General features: G+C 33.9%; 2 protein-coding genes across 4 annotated transcripts; one reads left to right on the forward strand and one right to left on the reverse strand.

Moving 5' to 3' along the window:
• Positions 1 to 168: 168 nt before the first annotated feature.
• runx2a (RUNX family transcription factor 2a) lies at positions 169 to 2,778 on the reverse strand (the record flags this gene model as incomplete). The annotated part of the gene is made up of 6 exons (XM_084374941.1): positions 169 to 598; positions 838 to 903; positions 992 to 1,096; positions 1,409 to 1,568; positions 1,744 to 1,937; positions 2,691 to 2,778. The coding sequence occupies 6 exons, from the start codon at positions 2,776 to 2,778 to the stop codon at positions 252 to 254; spliced, it is 960 nt and encodes a 319-aa protein (XP_084231067.1). The 3' UTR covers positions 169 to 251.
• supt3h (SPT3 homolog, SAGA and STAGA complex component) lies at positions 2,475 to 19,370 on the forward strand. Of its 3 annotated transcripts, none has more exons than XM_084375175.1 (12): positions 2,475 to 2,538; positions 3,888 to 3,991; positions 6,452 to 6,536; positions 15,820 to 15,906; positions 16,058 to 16,154; positions 16,257 to 16,396; positions 16,499 to 16,574; positions 16,896 to 17,008; positions 17,108 to 17,212; positions 17,339 to 17,467; positions 17,611 to 17,700; positions 19,259 to 19,370. In XM_084375175.1, exons 2-12 carry the CDS (start codon positions 3,900 to 3,902, stop codon positions 19,298 to 19,300), a joined length of 1,056 nt encoding a protein of 351 aa, XP_084231301.1. In that variant the 5' UTR covers positions 2,475 to 2,538; positions 3,888 to 3,899; the 3' UTR covers positions 19,301 to 19,370. The 3 variants fall into 3 exon arrangements, with proteins under 3 accessions (XP_084231301.1, XP_084231302.1, XP_084231300.1); XM_084375176.1 differs by lacking the exon at positions 2,475 to 2,538 and adding an exon at positions 2,692 to 2,768; XM_084375174.1 differs by lacking the exon at positions 2,475 to 2,538 and adding an exon at positions 5,234 to 5,351 and having other exon boundaries at positions 3,905 to 3,991.
• The last annotated feature ends 61 nt before the right edge of the window (positions 19,371 to 19,431 follow it).

The following is a 19,431-nucleotide window of genomic DNA, read 5'->3' on the forward strand; positions in this document are numbered from 1 at the left end:
CATTTCATGCATTTCATTTGGGTTATTAATTTATTGTATACACAGTATTATTAAATAATAGTAAAACTAATAAAACATTACGTAAATATTTTTATAACAGTATAATTGCACTCAGAAGTTACAGTTGACGAAAAACAAAAGTCAAAAAAACAAACCATTTTTGTTTACTGGTGGGTGAAAGGATGAAAAAATATTTAAAATGTCCAAATCTCATTAAAAAAAAATAATCATATTTTAATTGCATCCAATCATCAGTAAGGCCTCCAGACAGGCTCCTCCCCTCTGAGAGAGAGACACGCCCCTTCTATATAATTGCTCAGGGCTGCGATGACGTTGCGGTCCTCCCCTGCGGGTTGGAGCGGTTGGTTCGGTCCGTAGTTGTAGTAGCTGCCCGGCTGGAATGGACCACTGTGGCTCAGCGGAGGTGGAGGGGGAGGAGAAGACAGGTAGGAGCTGTACGGGGAGGGCTGGGTGGAGTAGGTGAGGGTAGGCAGGTGGTGCATTCTGGGATTTGGAGGGAAGGAGGAAGTCAGAGAGGTCACCTGACCCAGGAAGGACGGCTCACTGGTCCAGAGAGAGGACGAGAAGGATCTACAATCTGGAGAGAGATGACGTCAACAACTTTTTAAAATGTATTTTGTATTTTTTGTGAGATGTGTGATTTTTTAAATTTTGGGTTGGTTCATTTTTTTTCAATAAATTGTTGCTATTATCAATTTTCCATTTTCTTTGGTAACACTAGATATTCACTCAAGTACTGTAGTAAGATGTTGTAGTATTTCCAGGTTTCTCACAACCTGATTTAAAACAAAAGATTTAGCGTCCCTCCTCTCATACCTGATGATGCAGAGCTGCTGCTGGATGACCTGAACACTCCTGACTTCACCTCCTTCTGCCTCTGTCCTGAGAGAGACAGAAGAAGAAGAAGAAAGTCATTCTCACTGACAGTTTGGACCAAACCATCGTGTCATAGTCTCTGGTGTGCACTCACGTCTTGGCAGCCGCTGTCCATCCACCGTCACCTTGATGGCTCTGTGCAAGGTGGCGATCTGAGGCGGCGACGTAAGCACGTTGATGGAAATTGTGAAACTCTTACCTAAAATAAAAAAAACAGCAAAGTAAGTGGGTTATTAAAAGTAAGTTAACAACAAAACATAGTTACGTAGGTTGGCCTGTTTAGGTAAAGTTTAAGTAAAATCAAGTCAATTCATCTTTGAGGTTTTTGAACAACGCCTATCCTGAGTTCTCGACGCCGACAATGTTTGTCGAGGGAGTTGAATCAAAGATAACTTGTATAAATAAACTTTAACATTATTGCCTGAGGACAGGATAACATGCTTTATATCTGTGCGAGAAAGACATTTAAGTTACAGAAGATGAGGCTGCTGTTTTTTCTTCGTCTACCAACCTCTGCCGCTGCGACCTATGAAGCGGAGGTCATTAAAGTGGGCGTAGCCTTGCTTCATGGTTGCTGTGGCGTTGCGTAGCTCAGCGCTGCTGTTGTCTTCGTTGCCAGCCATCACCGTGACAACGACACCGTCTGGCACGTCGTTGCCCAGGGCAACCACCTGGAGGATGGAGGATGGTTAAGACAGGACAACAGGACTACTCTGGAATAAGGGATGTCCCACTGACATTTTATGACCTTTGACATTATGAACTGAAGCCACTCTTGTCCTGATAGATAGATAGATAGATAGATAGATAGATAGGAGGGTGGTTCTGTGTGGATAATTTCCTCACAGTGAAGGCTCTCGGCAGGGTTTTGTTACACCTCCAGTGCTTTGGCAGGCTGCTGCAGAGGAAGTTCGGGCTGTCCGTCTGAACCAGGCCTCTGGGTGGTGCTGTGCTGCGCTGGTGGAGGAGAGACCTCACCTCCTGGTCGTCCAGTTGGTGGTTGGTGGGCGATGGTGCTGGCCGACGCTTCACCACAGGATCTGAGAAGAAACAAGAGAGATACCTTTGTTGTCTTTTGTTTTTCTCTCTCCTGATCTTGGCCATATCATTTTTTTTTTTTTTTTTTGCTGACAACTCATGTAGCAAACAGCCTGAATACAAACCTACAACACAAATGAATTCATCTAAAAAAAAAAAAAAACCTGCATTTACACACTAGTCAGGCAAATGACTTTAATCCAGCATAAACAAAGCATACAGGTGGGAGTAGAGAAAGAGAAGGAAGCATCTTTTAGTCTGCATTTTATATAAAAACTCAAAGTTTGTCAAATAAACCAAGTTTAAGTAACGTTACACATAAAAACAACCTGTTTCTCTGTGTTTGTTTCATGAATAACTCATTTGTAAACTCCAGTCTGCCTCTATCCTTCTTCCACTCGATATTTCCCTAAAAATAAAACCAAGTTTTTAATAAAACTATTAGTGAGAGGACTTTTTTTAGGCAGAAACTGTAGAAAACTACAACAACCAAGCTCCCGCGCTTCCTTGATTCGATTTACGTCATCAAACCGCGCCGATAATCGCACCAAACATAAAAGTGTCAACAGTCGCAGCAGCAGCAGCGTTTTCTTATCGACTTCGGTGAGGACTTTAAATGATTTCGGAGCCGTTTCTCTCCGTCTCTCCTCCTCCTCATGTCCGTGTTTTTCTCCTCACTCTCTCCTGCTTTGTGTTTTATTCACCGCAGTGTTTGAATAGGAGGGAACTGCGCTGTATTATCATTCAGATTTTACTGCCGGACAGGAAGTTACTGCGGTCGCACCACCTGTCCCCTCTGTGTTTACGTGTTTCTGTGTCTCTGTGTTTGGACGGTGGGTTCATTTGCCTCAGATCTGTTCTGCTATCTTGTTATTTTAAGCTCTTTTAAGCTCAGCTTTTCTTCTGTGCTACATAGCTGGCTAGTTTTGTTCTGGTTAAATGATCCCAAAGTGCTCATTACACACTACATTTAACAGTGACTGTCTTTTGTTGACATTCACCTTTGTGTCTGTGTGGGAGAGAGAAAAGGTTTTTATTTGTATTTCACCTCTTTAAAGCTTTAAAAGTCAGAGCTAATCAGTTTATAAGGTAGAAACAAGCTAAAACTAATGCATTCCTGCTAGAAAATCTACCTTCATGGGGATTAAAAAGTTCAGTTTTTACTAAATAATGACATACAGTTAATAAGCACTTTAAACGACAGCCTCTGAAACAGTTTAATCAACACCTAAAAACAGTTTAAACTGAACTTTACAACCTTCTTGATGGGTTGTTATATTAGACTGCATTAGTTTTAGCTAATAAACATGAATATTGGTCAGTTTTGAACTACATTGTCCTCATTGCGGAAAATTGTCTTTGGCTTCACAAAACAGCGTTAAAATAATTTGATGACAACAAAGAGCAGATTCACCGCATCGACAAACAACATGATTTGAAACATAAAAACACAAAAGAATAAAAAATGTTTAATGCAAGACTTGGACCCCCTGAGTGAACTAAAGATAATAAAGCAACATCTTAATATATTCCTATGAACTAAACACTGTTGCAGGACCATTGCTGACAGTTTAACAGGTGTCAAATAGTTGTGTAGCCTTTTTGTTATCGGCTCTGCTGCTGGAAGAAAAGTTTCTTCAGAGGTCAGATGTTGATCTTGACATTCACTGACATCAGTGATAGGACCAGGGATCAAAATGAGCCTCAGCTAGTAGCAGAATGTGTTTGGTGGATTTGCTTTCCTCACCAGCCACATGACAAAACAAAACAAACAATGGTAATCAAGTGAGTGAAATGTGAGCGTTCACTAACCACAAAGTTTGCAGCCTGGAAACTACACATGATGTCTCATTAGACAGAATGGATAATGTCGTTTGACGGTGAGCTTAACCGTTATATAACAGTTATTTTTTGTTTTTGTATATTTCTTTTTTTTCCGTTCGTGTCTGCAGGTGGTTGTGGTTATGAGCAGTCCCATGGCTGGCTCTGCCGCCTCCAGTTCCAAAGACCGTCCAGTTTCCAGGACCAGTTTCATCCCAGAGCTACAGAGCATGATGTAAGACACACACACACACACACACACACACACACACACACACACACACACACACACAGAAAGAGACTCACCCCAGTACAGCATCGGGCTGCTGCTGCTGAACAGACTGTTTGAAGCCATAGAAACCTGTTTAACAAATGACAGAGATACAAATGATCACGCTTGCAAACTGCTACCAGAAAAAAACAAAACTAAAACACAGATATCTTAAAACAGTCCTCAGCCCTTCATTTCAATAAAGTATTTTATGTATAATATATAGCATTGTAAAAAGTATTGTGTTGTTTATTTACTTTCTAAAGTAAAAACTTATGTTGGAAAGTTAAGACAATCTTAACATCAAATAAAATAAAAGGAGAACATTCCCTTGCTGACATTGTTAAGGCATTTTAAATGAAATAGACAAGTATTAAGTATAAATTATTACAATAGCATTATCCCTTAATACCAATCAAGGCACATTTAAGATCATCTCTAGACTTTCAGTTCACTTCATAACAACAGCAACAAAGATTTATGACTAATTGATCTGTGCTGTCCTTAACAATCACACAAACACTTAAGCAGCAGACAATTAAACAGTCTCACAAAAAGGTGATTAACATGAAGTGTAGCTGAAATTAAAAGCTACGTTGCGTTTGAACAGTCTTTGCAGTAGAGCTGAATTGATTTGTCAGTTAATGAATGAGTCAATACATTTTTCGTCATTCTCTGACATTTTATAAACTAAAATATTGCATATTTTAACAGAAGAATAAAGTAGATTTCCTAAAATCAGAGACAGAACAACTTTACTTAACTCAAATATTAAGCTTATAGAAAAATCTTACTGGATCTGACTATTTGTACCTCCAAAAAGACCCACGTTGATCATTTTCCTGTCGCTAATTAAATCTTTTTGTGGGTTTTTCAAAAGACACCACATTTGTGATGTGGCATCTATAAATCAGTGTGTGTGAGTGTGTGTGTTTTGGGGTACTCACCTTGTGATGTGTGTGGGCTGCAGACAGAGAGAGAGATGGTGTTGGTGGTCAGAGAGGCTGAAACCAACTAAACCCCAAAACCTAAAACCAACACTCAGCCTGACGCCAACCTCTGAACCTGAGGGCATTCCTGCCCACAACCCCAAACCAGAGTTGTTCTTACCTGTTTGATGGACAGCTGCAAACAGCCAATTATAGCCCAGATAAGGGCGAGAGTGTGGGTCAGTGAGGGGGGCTGTGTGATGTTTGTATGTGACAGAGAAAGAATAGATGAAAGACGGAGGGAACGAGAAGAAACGAGAGATGGAAAGAGCTGCAGGATGTGGCTTCAGCTCAGTCTGCCATCATGGAAGTGGCTTCTCTGGATGCAAATTGAGGTTTGACCATATTGAAGTCAAAGTGTGTGTTTGTGTGTGTGGCCTGTCGACCTCAGTGTGTGTGTGTGTGTGTGTGTCATGGCAGGGGAGAGACACAGAGACATTTATATGTGTATACATTCACATTTGTAAGACCTTTTTATTTGGACAGCGACATGTTGTCTACTGTTTTATTTCTTGACATGTGACATGATAAAGTAACATCAATTGTTTTTTAAAATTTCAATGTACGTGCACTCCTGTTTTGGACGTAAATAAAATACTCATGTTTTTAACTTTATCTGGGAATCAGAATACCTTCATTTTCAATACCAAAATTACTAAACATGTTTTTCAACAAATTGTAGAATTTCTAAGAGGACACATTTTACAAATGATGGGCCTGAATGTTGTCTGAACACAAGCAGCTCTTCTGACTTTGTCAACAAGGGTATGTTATTATCATATAATCTGTAATGGATCATTCCCTTTTTGTGTAAAACAAAACGTACTGAAGTTTAATCTAATTCTGGTGCACTGATAATAATTCAAAAGTGACTTGAGAGCAAACTTCTATAATCTGCCATCGCAGAGTGCTGGTCTGAGTACTGATTAAGTTATTCCTTAGTGCTGTTGTCTGTTCTATTACACTGTGAATATAACTGGCTTTCTGTTGTCACACTACAGTGGATTCATCAGAAAGTCATCAGTCTAATTTTCTTCAAGATTGTCCGTACCACACTGTTTTTCGCTCAGTTTAATTCTGTTGAGTGCTGAAGCCTGTCAGCTTCATAAAAACTATATTATATTTAAACTGTCTGTTGTTGAGGTTTTGTCACATTTAGGCAGCAGAAACGGCAGCTTGATGAGAATAAACTGAAAAAAAGGAGTGAGCAAGGGTGATAACATGAGCAGTGACGGCTGAGTCATCAACAGAAAGTAATAGAACTAGTAGATTGACAAGTGATCTCAAAACTGGTGCAAAATCAGAACAGCAGATAAATGTTTGAAGAACTAACAGCTCATCTAGTCTAGATGTATTTCAGTGTTTAGAGGATTCACTTGAATCTCTGCATCACTTTGATTCATGTTTTGCATCTTTGTGTGTGTTTGTGCATCAGGTTTGCTCTGGGAGACGCTCGCCGGCCTCTGCTGGAGACAGCAGCTCTGGTGGAGGACATCGTGCACACACAGCTCATCACTATGGTAACATAAATACGGTGTAGTTGTGTAGAGACACTTAACTTTCTGTCATTAAACAAAATAGAAATCACACATTTTAATTAATTTTTTTTGGGTGTGTGAAACCAAGAGAAAACAAAAGTTTTGTCAGGAGAAAACATCTTTTGGGGGAATGGCTCAGTTTCTAAGTGTTTTTGTAATACTCATTTTGACCACAAGAGGCTGAAGTGCATCTCTGTTCGAAATAGGGCTTAAAAGCATTCATGTCATGAGTGGAATATAAAAATGAGCCTTCTCCCCAATTTTCTTTTCTCATGAAATAATATTTTTTTCACTCAGTTGTTTACTCATGAACATTTCATTTTCACTTGGTTTCACACATATAAAATGTTTTTTTCTGAAAGATTTTTTTTCCACACAATTTCCAATTTCACTCGTGAAATGAAACTTTTTTTCTCTCCTGAAAGAGGTTTTTCCACTCAGTTTCACACATGAAAAAAATTCTCCTGAAATAAGTTTTATTCACCTGATTTGACAAAGAAAAAAGAGATTCTCCTGAAAATTTCATGAAGATCTTTTTTCACTTGGTTTGACAATTTTTCTCCTGAAATTTTGAAAAAGATTTTTCTTTCCCTTGAAATTTTGAAAAAGATTTTTCTTTCTCCTTCAATTTTGAAGAAAAGTTTCTCCTGAAATATTTTTTTCCAGTTTCACACGTGAAAAATTCTCCTGAAAGAGTTTTATGCACTCAGTTTGACAAAAGAAAGCAATTTTGTCTAGTGACAAAAGCGAGTAAAACAATTCTTTTCACTCAGTTTCGACCATAAAAAATTCTGATGAAATTATTTTTTCACTCGGTTTGACAATTTATTTCTCCTGATATTTTGAAAAAAGATTTTTCTTCTGAATTTTTTTTCAGTTTCACATGTGAAAAAAACAAATGCTCCCGAAAGATTCTTTTTCAATTTCAAACATGAAAATAATTCTCCTGAAGAGTTTTATTCACTCGGTTTGACAAAAGCGAGTAAAACAATTTTTTCATTCAGTTTCAACCATAAAAAATTCTGATGAAGATTTTTTTTCACTTGGTTTGACATTTTTTTTTCTCCTGAAATTTTGAAAAAAAAAAAAAAATAATAATCTCCTGAAATTTTGAAAAACAAAAGTTTCTCCTAAAATATTTTTTATTTACTCGGGTTGACAAAAGAAAACAATTTTGTCTAGTGACAAAAGTGAAAAGCATTTTTTCACTCAGTTTCGACCATGAAAAAATTCTGATGAAATTATTTTTTCACTAGGTTTGACAATTTCTTTCTCCTGAAATTTTGAAAGAAGATTTTTCTTCTGAACAAATTCTCCCGAAAGATTCTTTTTCAATTTCAAACATGAAAATAATTCTCCTGAAGAGTTTTATTCACTCGGTTTGACAAAAGCGAGTAAAACAATTTTTTCATTCAGTTTCGACCATAAAAAATTCTGATGAAGATTTTTTTTCCATCGGTTTGGCAATTTTTCTCCTGAAATTTTGGAGAAAAAAACATTTTTTCTTGTGAAATTTGTCTCCAGTTTCACATGTGAAAAAAAACAAATACTCCTGAAAGATTCTTTTTCAATTTCAAACATAAAAATAATTCTCAGAGTAAAACAATTTTTTTACTCAGTTTCGACCATAAAAAAATTCTGATGATTTTTTTTCACTTGGTTTGACAATTTTTCTCCTGAAACTTTGAAAAAGATTTTTTTTTCTCCTGAAATTTTGAAAAATAAAAGTTTCTCCTGAAATATTTTTTATTCATTCGGTTTGACAAAAGAAAGCAATTTTGTCCAGTGACAAAAGTGAAAAAGCACTTTTTCACTCAGTTTCGACCATAAAAAAATTCTGATGAAATTATTTTTTCACTCGGTTTGACAATTTTTTTCTTCTGAAATTTTGAGAAAAACGATTTTTCTTCTGAAATTTTTTTCCCAGTTTCACATGTGAAAAAAATCTCCTGAAGAGTTTTATTCACTCGATTGACAAAAGAAAGCAATTTAAATAATTATTTTCACTCAGTTTCAACCATAAAAAAATTCTGATGAAATTATTTTTTCACTCGGTTTGACATTTTTTTTCTCCTGAAATTTTGAAAAAAGATTTTTCTTCTGAATTTTTTTTTTCAGTTTCACACGTGAAAAAAACAAATGCTCCCAAAAGATTCTTTTTCAATTTCAAACATGAAAATAATTCTCCTGAAGAGTTTTATTCACTTGGTTTGACAAAAGCGAGTAAAAAATTTTTTTCATTCAGTTTCAACCATAAAAAAAATTTGATGAAGATTTTTTTTTCACTTGGTTTGACACTTTTTTTCCCCCCTGAAATACTTTTTTCCCAGTTTCACAGGTGAAAAAATTCTCCTGAAAGAGTTTTATGCACTCGGTTTGACAAAAGAAAGCAATTTTGTCTAGTGACAAAAGCGAGTAAAACTATTCTTTCCACTCAGTTTCAACCATTAAAAAATTCTGATGAAATTATTTTTTCCCTTGGTTTGACAATTTTTTCCTCCTGAAATTTTTTTGGGGAAAAATTCTCCTGAAACAATTTTTTCACTCAGTTTCGACCATAAAATTTCTTTGAATATTTTATTTCACTCAGTTTGACACATTTTTTTTCTCCTGAAATTTTGAAAAAAGAAAAGAAAATTCTCCTGAAATTTTGAAAAAAAAGTTTCTCCTGAAATATTTTTTATTCACTCGGTTTGACAAAAGAAAGCAATTTTGTCCAGTGACAAAAGTGAAAAGCACTTTTTCACTCAGTTTCGACCATAAAAAAATTCTGATGAAATTATTTTTTCACTCTGTTTGACAATTTTTTTCTTCTGAAATTTTGAGAAAAACGATTTTTCTTCTGGAATTTTTTTCCCAGTTTCACACGTGAAAAAAATCTCCTGAAGAGTTTTATTCACTCGGTTTGACAAAAGAAAGCAATTTTGTCTAGTGACAAAAGCGAGTTAAACAATTCTTTTCACTCAGTTTCAACCATAAAAAAATTCTGATGAAATTATTTTTTCACTCGGTTTGACATTTTTTTTCTCCTGAAATTTTGAAAAAAGATTTTTCTTCTGAATTTTTTTTTCAGTTTCACACGTGAAAAAAACAAATGCTCCCAAAAGATTCTTTTTCAATTTCAAACATGAAAATAATTCTCCTGAAGAGTTTTATTCACTCGGTTTGACAAAAGCGAGTAAAAAAAAAATTTCATTCAGTTTCAACCATAAAAAATTCTGATGAAGATATTTTTTCACTTGGTTTGACATTTCTTTTCCTCCTGAAATTTTGAAGAAAAAAAAAAAAATCTCCTGAAATTTTGAAAAACAAAAGTTTCTCCTAAAATATTTTTTATTTACTCTGTTTGACAAAAGAAAACAATTTTGTCTAGTGACAAAGTGAAAAGCATTTTTTCACTCAGTTTCGACCATGAAAAAATTCTGATGAAGATTTTTTCTTCCATCGGTTTGGCAATTTTTCTCCTGAAATTTTGGAAAAAAAACATTTTTTCTTGTGAAATTTGTTTCCAGTTTCACATGTGAAAAAAAACAAATGCTCATGAAAGATTCTTTTTCAATTTCAGACATAAAAATAATTCTCAGAGTAAAACAATTTTTTCACTCATTTTCGACCATAAAAAAATTCTGATGATTTTTTTTTCACTTGTTTGGACAATTTTTCTCCTGAAATTTTGAAAAATAAAAGTTTCTCCTGAAATATTTTTTCCAGTTTCACAGGTGAAAAAATTCTCCTGAAAGAGTTTATGCACTCGGTTTGACAAAAGCAAGCAATTTTGTCTAGTGACATAAGCGAGTAAAACAATGTTTTTTACTCAGTTTCGACCATAAACAAATTCTGAGGAAATTATTTTTTCACTCGGTTTGACAATTTTTTTCTTCTGAAATTTTGAGAAAAACGATTTTTTTCTGAAATTTTTTTCCCAGTTTCACACGTGAAAAAAATCTCCTGAAGAGTTTTATTCACTTGGTTTGACAAAAGAAAACAATTTTGTCCAGTGACAAAAGCGAGTTAAACAATTCATTTCACTCAGTTTCAACCATAAAAAAATTCTGATGAAATTATTTTTTCACTTAGTTTGACAATTTTTTTCTTCTGAAATTTTTTGGGGAAAAAAAATTCACCTGAAACAATTTTTTCACTCAGTTTCGACCATAAAAAAAATTCTGATGATTTTTTTTTTCACTTGGTTTGACAATTTTTCTCCTGAAATTTTGAAAAATAAAAGTTTCTCCTGAAATATTTTTTCCAGTTTCACACGTGAAAAAATTCTCATGAAAGAGTTTTATGCACTCGGTTTGACAAAAGCAAGCAGTTTTGTCTAGTGACATAAGCGAGTAAAACAATGTTTTTTACTCAGTTTCGACCATAAAAAAATTCTGAGGAAATTATTTTTTCACTCGGTTTGACAATTTTTTTCTTCTGAAATTTTGAGAAAAACGATTTTTCTTCTGAAATTTTTTTCCCAGTTTCACACGTGAAAGAAATCTCCTGAAGAGTTTTATTCGATCGGTTTGACAAAAGAAAGCAATTTTGTCCAGTGACAAAAGCGAGTTAAACAATTCTTTTCACTCAGTTTCGACCATAAAAAATTCTGATGATTTTTTTTCTCACTTGGTTTGACAATTTTTCTCCTGAAATTTTGAAAAATAAAAGTTTCTCCTGAAATATTTTTCCCAGTTTCACATGTGAAAAACTTCTCCTGAAAGAGTTTATGCACCCGGTTTGAAAAAAGCAAGCAATTTTGTCTAGTGACATAAGCGAGTAAAACAATGTTTTTTACTCAGTTTCGACCATAAAAAAATTCTGATGAAATTATTTTTTCACTCGGTTTGACAATTTTTTTCTTCTGAAATTTTGAGAAAAACGATTTTTCTTCTGAAATTTTTTTCCCAGTTTCACACATGAAAAAAATCTCCTGAAGAGTTTTATTCACTCGGTTTGACAAAAGAAAACAATTTTGTCCAGTGACAAAGGCGAGTTAAACAATTCTTTTCACTCAGTTTCAACCATGAAAAAATTCTGATGAAATTATTTTTTCACTCGGTTTGACAATTTATTTCTCCTGAAATTTTGAAAAAAGATTTTTCTCCTGAATTTTTTTTTCAGTTTCACACATGAAAAAAGCAAATCCTCCTGAAAGATTCTTTTTCAATTGCAAACATGAAAATAATTCTCCTGAGGAGTTTTATTCACTCGGTTAGACAAAAGCGAGTAAAAAAAAATGTTTCATTCAGTTTCAACCATAAAAAATTCTCATGAAGATTTTTTTTCACTTGGTTTGACATTTTCTTTTCACCTGAAATTTTGAAGAAAAAAAAAATCTCCTGAAATTTTGAAAAACAAAAGTTTTTCCTAGAGTATTTTTTATTTACTCGGTTTGACAAAAGAAAACAATTTTGTCAAGTGACAAAAGTGAAAAGCATTTTTTCACTCAGTTTTGACCATGAAAAAATTCTGATGAAGATTTTTTTTCCCGTCAGTTTGGCAATTTTTCTCCTGAAATTTTGGAAAAAAAAAAAAAATTTCTTGTGAAATTTGTCTCCAGTTTCACATGTGAAAAAAAACAAATGCTCCTGAAAGATTCTTTTTCAATTTCAAACATAAAAATTATTCTCAGAGTAAAACAATTTTTTCACTCAGTTTCGACCATAAAAAAATTCAGATTTTTTTTTCACTTGTTTTGACAATTTTTCTCCTGAAATTTTGAAAAAAAATTTTTTTTTTCTCCTGAAATTTTGAAAAATAAAAGTTTCTCCTGAAATATTTTTTCCAGTTTCACGCGTGAAAAAATTCTCCTGAAAGAGTTTTATGCACTCGGTTTGACAAAAGCAAGCAATTTTGTCTAGTGACATAAGTGAGTAAAACAATGTTTTTTACTCCGTTTCGACCATAAAAAAATTCTGATGAAATTATTTTTTCACTCGGTTTGACAATTTTTTTCTTCTGAAATTTTGAAAAAAAAGATTTTTCTTCTGAAATTTTTTTCCCCGGTTTCACCTGTGAAAAAAATCTTGTGAAGAGTTTTATTCACTCGGTTTGACAAAAGTCAATTTTGTCCAGTTACAAAGGCGAGTTAAACAATTCTTTTCACTCAGTTTCAACCATAAAAAAATTCTGATGAAATTATTTTTTCACTCAGTTTCGACCACAACATTTCTTTGAATATTTTATTTCACTCGGCTTGACACATTTTTTTCCCCCTAAAATTTTGAAAAAAAGAAAAGAAAATTCTCCTGAAATTTTTTTTTTAAAGTTTCTCCTGAAATATTTTTTATTCACTTGGTTTGACAAAAGAAAACAATTATGTCTAGTGACAAACGCGAAATTTTTTTTTTCACTCTCGACCATAAAAAAATTCTGATGAAATTATTTTTTCACTCAGTTTGACAATTTTTATATCCTGAAATTTTTTTTGGGAAAAAAAATTCGCCTGAAACAATTTTTTCACTCAGTTTCGACCATAAAAAATTGTGATTTTATTTTTCACTTGGTGTGACAAATTTTCTCCTGAAATTTTGAAAAAGCTTTTTTTTTCCTCCTGAAATTTTGAAAAATAAAAGTTTCTCCTGAAATATTTTTTCCAGTTTCACACGTGAAAAAATTCTCCTGAAAGAGTTTTATGCACTCGGTTTGACAAAAGCAAGCAATTTTGTCTAGTGACATAAGCGAGTAAAACAATGTTTTTTACTCCGTTTCGACCATAAAAAAATTCTGATGAAATTATTTTTTCACTCGGTTTGACAATTTTTTTGTCCTGAAATTTTGGAAAAAAACATTATTTCTTCAGATTTTTTTTCCAGTTTCACATGTGAAAAAACAAATGCTCCTGAAAGATTCTTTTTCAATTTCAAACATGAGAATAATTCTCCTGAAAGAGTTTTATTCACTCTGTTTGACAAGTGAAAGCAATTTTGTCTATTTACAAAACGAGTTAAGCTATTTTTTTCACTCAGTTCCGACCATTTTTTTCTCCTGAAATTTTGGGAAAATTTTTTTTTTTCTTTCTTTCTTTCTTTTTTTCCCAGTTTCACACATGGAAAAAATTCTCCTGAAATATTTTTTATTCACTTGGTTTAGTTACAAAAGCGAGTAAAACATTTTTTTCGCTCAGTTTCGACCATAAAAAAATTCTGATGATTTTTTTTCACTTGATTTGACAATTTTTGTCTCCTGAAATTTGTTTTCCAGTTTCACACGTGAAAAAAACTAATGCCCCCGAAAGACTCTTTTCAATTTCAAACATGAAAATAATTCTCCTGAAAGAGTTTTATTCACTCGGTTTGACAAAAGAAAGTGACAGAAGCGAATAAAACAATTTTTTCACTTGGTTTGACAAAAGAAAACAATTTTGTGTAGTTATAAAAGCGAGTAAAAAAATGTTTTCACTCAGTTTCGACCATAAAAAAAATCTGATGAAATCATTTTTTTCACTCGGTTTGACAATTTTTTCTCCTGAAATTTTGAAAAAGATTTTTTTTTTCTCCTGAAATTTTGAAAAAAGATTTTTTTTAACTTGCGTTTGTCACAAGACAAAATTGTCAAATGAGTGAAAAAATAATTTCATCAGAATGTTTTTATGATCGAAACTGAGTGGAAAAAATGTTCACTTGCTTTTGTCATTTGACAAAATTGTTTTAATTTGTCAAACTGAGTGCATAAAACTCTTTCAGGAGAATTTTTTGCGTGTGAAACTGGAAAAGAAATTTCCAAAGAAAAAATGTTTTTTTCCAAAATTTCAGGAGAAAGAATTTGTCAAACGAGTGAAAAAATGATTTCATCAGAATTTCAGGAGAAATTTAATTTTTTTCAAAATTTCACGAGAAAAATGTTGTCAAACTGAGTGAAAAAAATGTTTTACTCGCTTTTGTCACTGGACAAAATTGCTTTCTTTTGTCAAACCGAGTGAATACAACTGTTTCAGGACAATTATTTTCATGTTTGAAATTGAAAAAGAGTCTTGCGGGAGCATTTGTTTTTTTCACGTGTGAAACTGGGAAAAAAAATCAGAAGAAAAAAACGTTTTCCCAAAAAATTTCAGGAGAAAAAATTTGTCAAACGAGTGAAAAAAAATCTTCATCAGAATTTTTTTATGGTTGAAATTATGTGAAACATTGTTTTACTCGCGTTTGTCACTAGACAAAACTTCTTTTGTCAAACCGAGTGAATAAAACTCTTTCAGGAGAATTTTTTCACGTGGGAAACTGGAAAAGAAATTTCAGGAGAAAAATTTGTCAAACTAGTGATGAAATAATTTCATCAGAATTTCAGGAGGAAGTTTATTTTCTTCAAAATTTCAAGAGAAAAATTTTGTCAAATGTTTTTTGCGTTTTTCACTAGACAAAATTGTTTTCTTTTGTCAAACCGAGTGAATTAAACTGTTTCAGGAGAATTATTTTCATGTTTGAAATTGAAAAAGAATCTTTAGGGAGCATTTGTTTTTTTCACATGTGAAACGGGAAAAAAAATTGCAGGAGAAAAATCTTTTTTCTAAATTTCAGTCGAACAAAATTGTCAAACCGAGTGAAATAATAATTTCATCAGAATTTTTTTATGGTCGAAACTGAGTGAAAAAATTGTTTTACTCACTTTTGTCACGAAACAAAATTGCTTACTTTTGTCAAACCGAGTGAATAAAACTGTTTCAGGAGAATTATTTTCATGTTTGAAATTGAAAAAGAATCTTTAGGGAGCATTTGTTTTTTTCACATGTGAAACTGGAATAAACATTTCAGAAGAATTTTTTTTCTTCAAAATTTAAGGAGAAAAAATTGTCAAACCGCGTGAGAAAAAATTTTCATCAGAATTTTTTTTAAGGATGAAACTGAGTAAAAAAATGTTTTTCAGGAGAATTATTTTCACATGTGAAAATGGAAAAAAAAATTCAGAAGAAAAAATGTTTTTTTCCAAAATTTCAGGAGACAGAATTGTCAAGCTGAGTGAAAAAATAATTTTATCAGATTTTGAAAAAACAAAACAAAGGAGAGAAAACAACTTCTTGAACAACTTAAGATCAGACTCAGAAAATGGATCACCAGAAAAAAAACACACAAGACACAACTCTTATCACCAAGAAGGATAATTTATTCTCAGTGTGCAGATTGAAGGACTAAAATCCAACTGTTCAACAGGACTTCATGTTGCTATATTTGACTGATAAAAAGTGGAATTATAGTTGATATCAGATGTGATCCTTGTATTTCTGATCCTTAAAATGACATAAATATAGGTTTAACTAATGCTGTATGATTGGTTTATTCATCAGCTGCATCAGGCCTGCGAGGGGGCGGCTCTACGTGGCTCGAGGGTCATTTCAGCTGAGGACATCCTGTTTCTGATGAGGAGGGACAAGGTGAACAAAACACACACAAAACAAACAGCAAACATACTTTGGATACACAAAATGTGATGTCAGGATTTTTATTGATTTAAAAATGAATAAATCTTAAAATTTCATTCATTCTCTTCCTTTTTTACTTTTTATGTCAATGTCTCTTGACCAGAGGAAAGTGGGGAGGCTATTGAAATATCTCCAGTTTAGAGATTATAAATCCAAACTACTCAAAACTGTGGAGGATGACGACACACAGCAAGACACGGGTATATACACACACACACACATCCAAGACAAAGATCAAAATGCTCATTAAATCTCTATGAAACCAAATAACAGGATAATATGAACATATCAATATTGTGCAGGTGCTGCTGGCGTTGCCGGTGGTAACCAGCGGAGGCAGCGGTTGGCCCAGGATTTTCTGGTGTGGATGGATCAGACCGGCGACCTCCTGTCATTGGCTGAGCGGCAGGAAGTAGACCCTGTCAAACAAGAGCGGATGGAGGTCAGAGGTCGTCATGATGCAATGATTTTACAGTAAATTCAAGTTTTTAAAGACTGGATATGATGAAGATGATTATAATTAATTGTGTCCGTGCATCATCAGCGTTTGGAGCGTCAGACTCGAGCTATGGACCCGGCTCAGTACGCCGAGTTCTGTGAGAGTCGACAGCTCAGCTTTGGTAAGATTTGATTAAGTAATTAAGAAAGTCTTTATTAATCCAAATGTTAGGAAGTTTGTTAAACCACAGAAATGCAGTTTCTATAGTTGTTTTCCTTCACAGCTGGACTGTATGACTTGTGTAGTAGCCACGAATCTTCCACCATCTTCCTGCTGTTAACTCCAAATTAACAAATACAATTAATTTATTAATGATGCAAGATAATTTGACTTTTTTAAGAAGAAAAGTCAAAATTTCTGGCATGTTTTTGTCCTTTTTTACTTGCTAATAAACTCAATTATCAAAATTGTTATTGAATAATTTTCTGTTTTCCGTTTCCAGCTAAGAAAGCGTCAAAGTTTCGGGACTGGCTCGACTGCAGCAGTCTAGAGCAGAAACCAAACAGCATCGCCATGGAGATCCTGTCGTACCTGGCATACGAGACTGTTGCCCAGGTAACCTGACGAGTTACGATGTCTCTGTCTACTTTATGTGTGTGTGATAATAACTTTTATTAAATCTGTCTCCTGTCTCTTTCTGTCATTCTTCTCCAGATTGTAGATTTGTCTCTGTTGGTGAAGCAGGAAATGGCAGCGAAGACGAATCCCATCAGTCATGTGATCTCTGCCAGCTACATCCACTACAACACTCACACAGAGGTACACACACACACACACACACACACACACGTAATTGTCCTGCATTTGGTTTTCATCACTAAAATGTGCAAAAGTTATGTTTGAGGTAAATAATCAACACCTGTCCTCCATCTTTCTGACCACCAGGTAAAGAAGGATCCAGACTCACCTGAAGCCACTCCCCCTTCTACACCAGGCTCCTCCCACTCCTCGAAGCCCCTCCTACAGGGTAACGGCAGTCTGGACGGCAGGGCGAGACAGAGGAAGCGCAAAAAGGTGTGTGCTTAGTCTGCAGCCTTCTTACCTGTATTCTCACCTTGATTTGTGTTTAACTTTACAGTGTTTACTCGCCCCAACATCCACAGAAACAACACTGAAAACTCAACCTTGTTGTATTAACACAGAATAATTTGTTTCAGAGCTGTCCGGCTGCAGTCGAACCTCCCAGCGGAGCCATCCAGCCCTGTCACATCAGAGAGGCTATCAGAAGATACAACTACAGACACACAGTAAGTACGACCACAACACTGAACATGACATTCACACACTACATGTCTGTATTCTTTACGTCGAGGATTGGTTTAGAGTATTTTCTTGTTGTCCACGCACTGAAATTTGCTAACTCCTGTAACATTTTGAACTACAAGATCTTTCTCAGGCAAAATTCTCATATTTTGAGAAAAAAATTGTCAAATGAGTTTCATCAGAATTTCAGGAGAGTTTTTTTTTTCTTCAAAATTTCAGGGGAAAAAAATTGTCAGAGTGAAAAAAAATCAAAAAAAGAATTTTTTTATGGTCGAAACTGAGTGAAACACTTTTTTACAAGTGAAAAAAAATGTTCTCAGTAAAAATCCTTTAGTTTCAATTTGTGAAAAAGTGTTTTTCAGGAGGATTTTCTTTTTCTTGTGATACATTTTCTAAATTGTTTTCACTATAATTTTTGCAAGTGAAAAAATAAGATTTCAGTAAAAGCATTTTTGTTTATTTGAAAACTTGTGGAGCCAAATAAAGAAAAAAATTGTAGTTTTTTTTCATGTGTAAAAACATTCAGGAGAACTTTTTTTTCATGTGTGAAACCAAATTCAAAACATATTTTGAGACGTGTTTTGGCTTTTCCGCGTGAAGCCAAGTGAAAAAAATTCTGAAAAAAAAAAAAATCTTCTGGAAAAACATTTTTCACTTGGTTTTCACACTAGAAATTATTTTTTTTCAGACCCCTGAAATGTGTTTTTAATTTGCTTCACACGAAGAAAAAAATTGTTTTCACTTGGCTTCACATATGATGCCAAAGTGACGCGTGAAGACAGAAATTCTCCTGGATTTCATGTTTGAAGCCAAGTGAAGAAATTAAATGCCGGTAGAAGTGTTTTTTGTGTTTAAATTTTTAAGTGCCAAATGAAGAAAAAAAATCTAGATTTTGTTTTCCATGTGTAAAAACTGAAATTGTTTGATCCAAATGAAGAAAAACAAAGTAGATGTTCGAGAAAAATCAGGAGAACTTCTGTTTTTCATGTAAAGCCAAGTGATAAAAAATTCTGGAAAAAAAACAAAATTGTGAAGAAACATTTTTCACTCCGTTTCACACACGAAAAACAAATCCCTGAAATTTTTTTTTCACTTCACTTCACACGGGACAAAAAACCTTCTCTTTAAATTATATTTGGCTTCAAACATGAAGTGAAGTTTTGGCTTCTTCTTTAATATTCATGTGTGAAGCAAAGTGAAAAATGTTTTTCAGTAAAAATATGTTTTAGTTTGTTTCAATTTGTTAAGCCAAGTGAAAAAAAACATTCTGAAAAACAAAAAAAATCTTCTGGAAAAACTTTTTTCACTTGGCTTCACATGAAAACAAGTATCACATTTTCACAGATGAGAATTGGTGAAAAAAGGTTTTGCCACGAAGTTCAAGTCACATACTCAGGAGAGAAAACAATTTAGATCAGACTTAGAGAAACTAGGGGTAAGAGAATTGTTTTCTTGAAGTGATTCATTTTCTAAGATCCCTCTAAAAAACAGGCCAGTACAAAATTGTATTTTTAAAATCAGTCCACCTCTTTTCTCTCTCAGAGCGCTTATTCGAGAAGTGGGATGGCCTTCCTCACCTGTTGAAGATGCAAGTACCTGCACAAATACGTTTTTTTGTTCTATTGTTGTAATAAAGATTTTTCACTAAGCTTGAGTTTGTATTTCTGACTAAATGTTTCTGTCTGATTTATTAAAATCTTCTGGGTTATCTGACA

The sequence above is a fragment of the Pagrus pagrus genome (assembly GCF_965226575.1).
Source record: "Pagrus pagrus genome assembly, chromosome: 15".
In the NCBI taxonomy this organism is placed as follows: Eukaryota; Metazoa; Chordata; class Actinopteri; order Spariformes; family Sparidae; genus Pagrus; species Pagrus pagrus.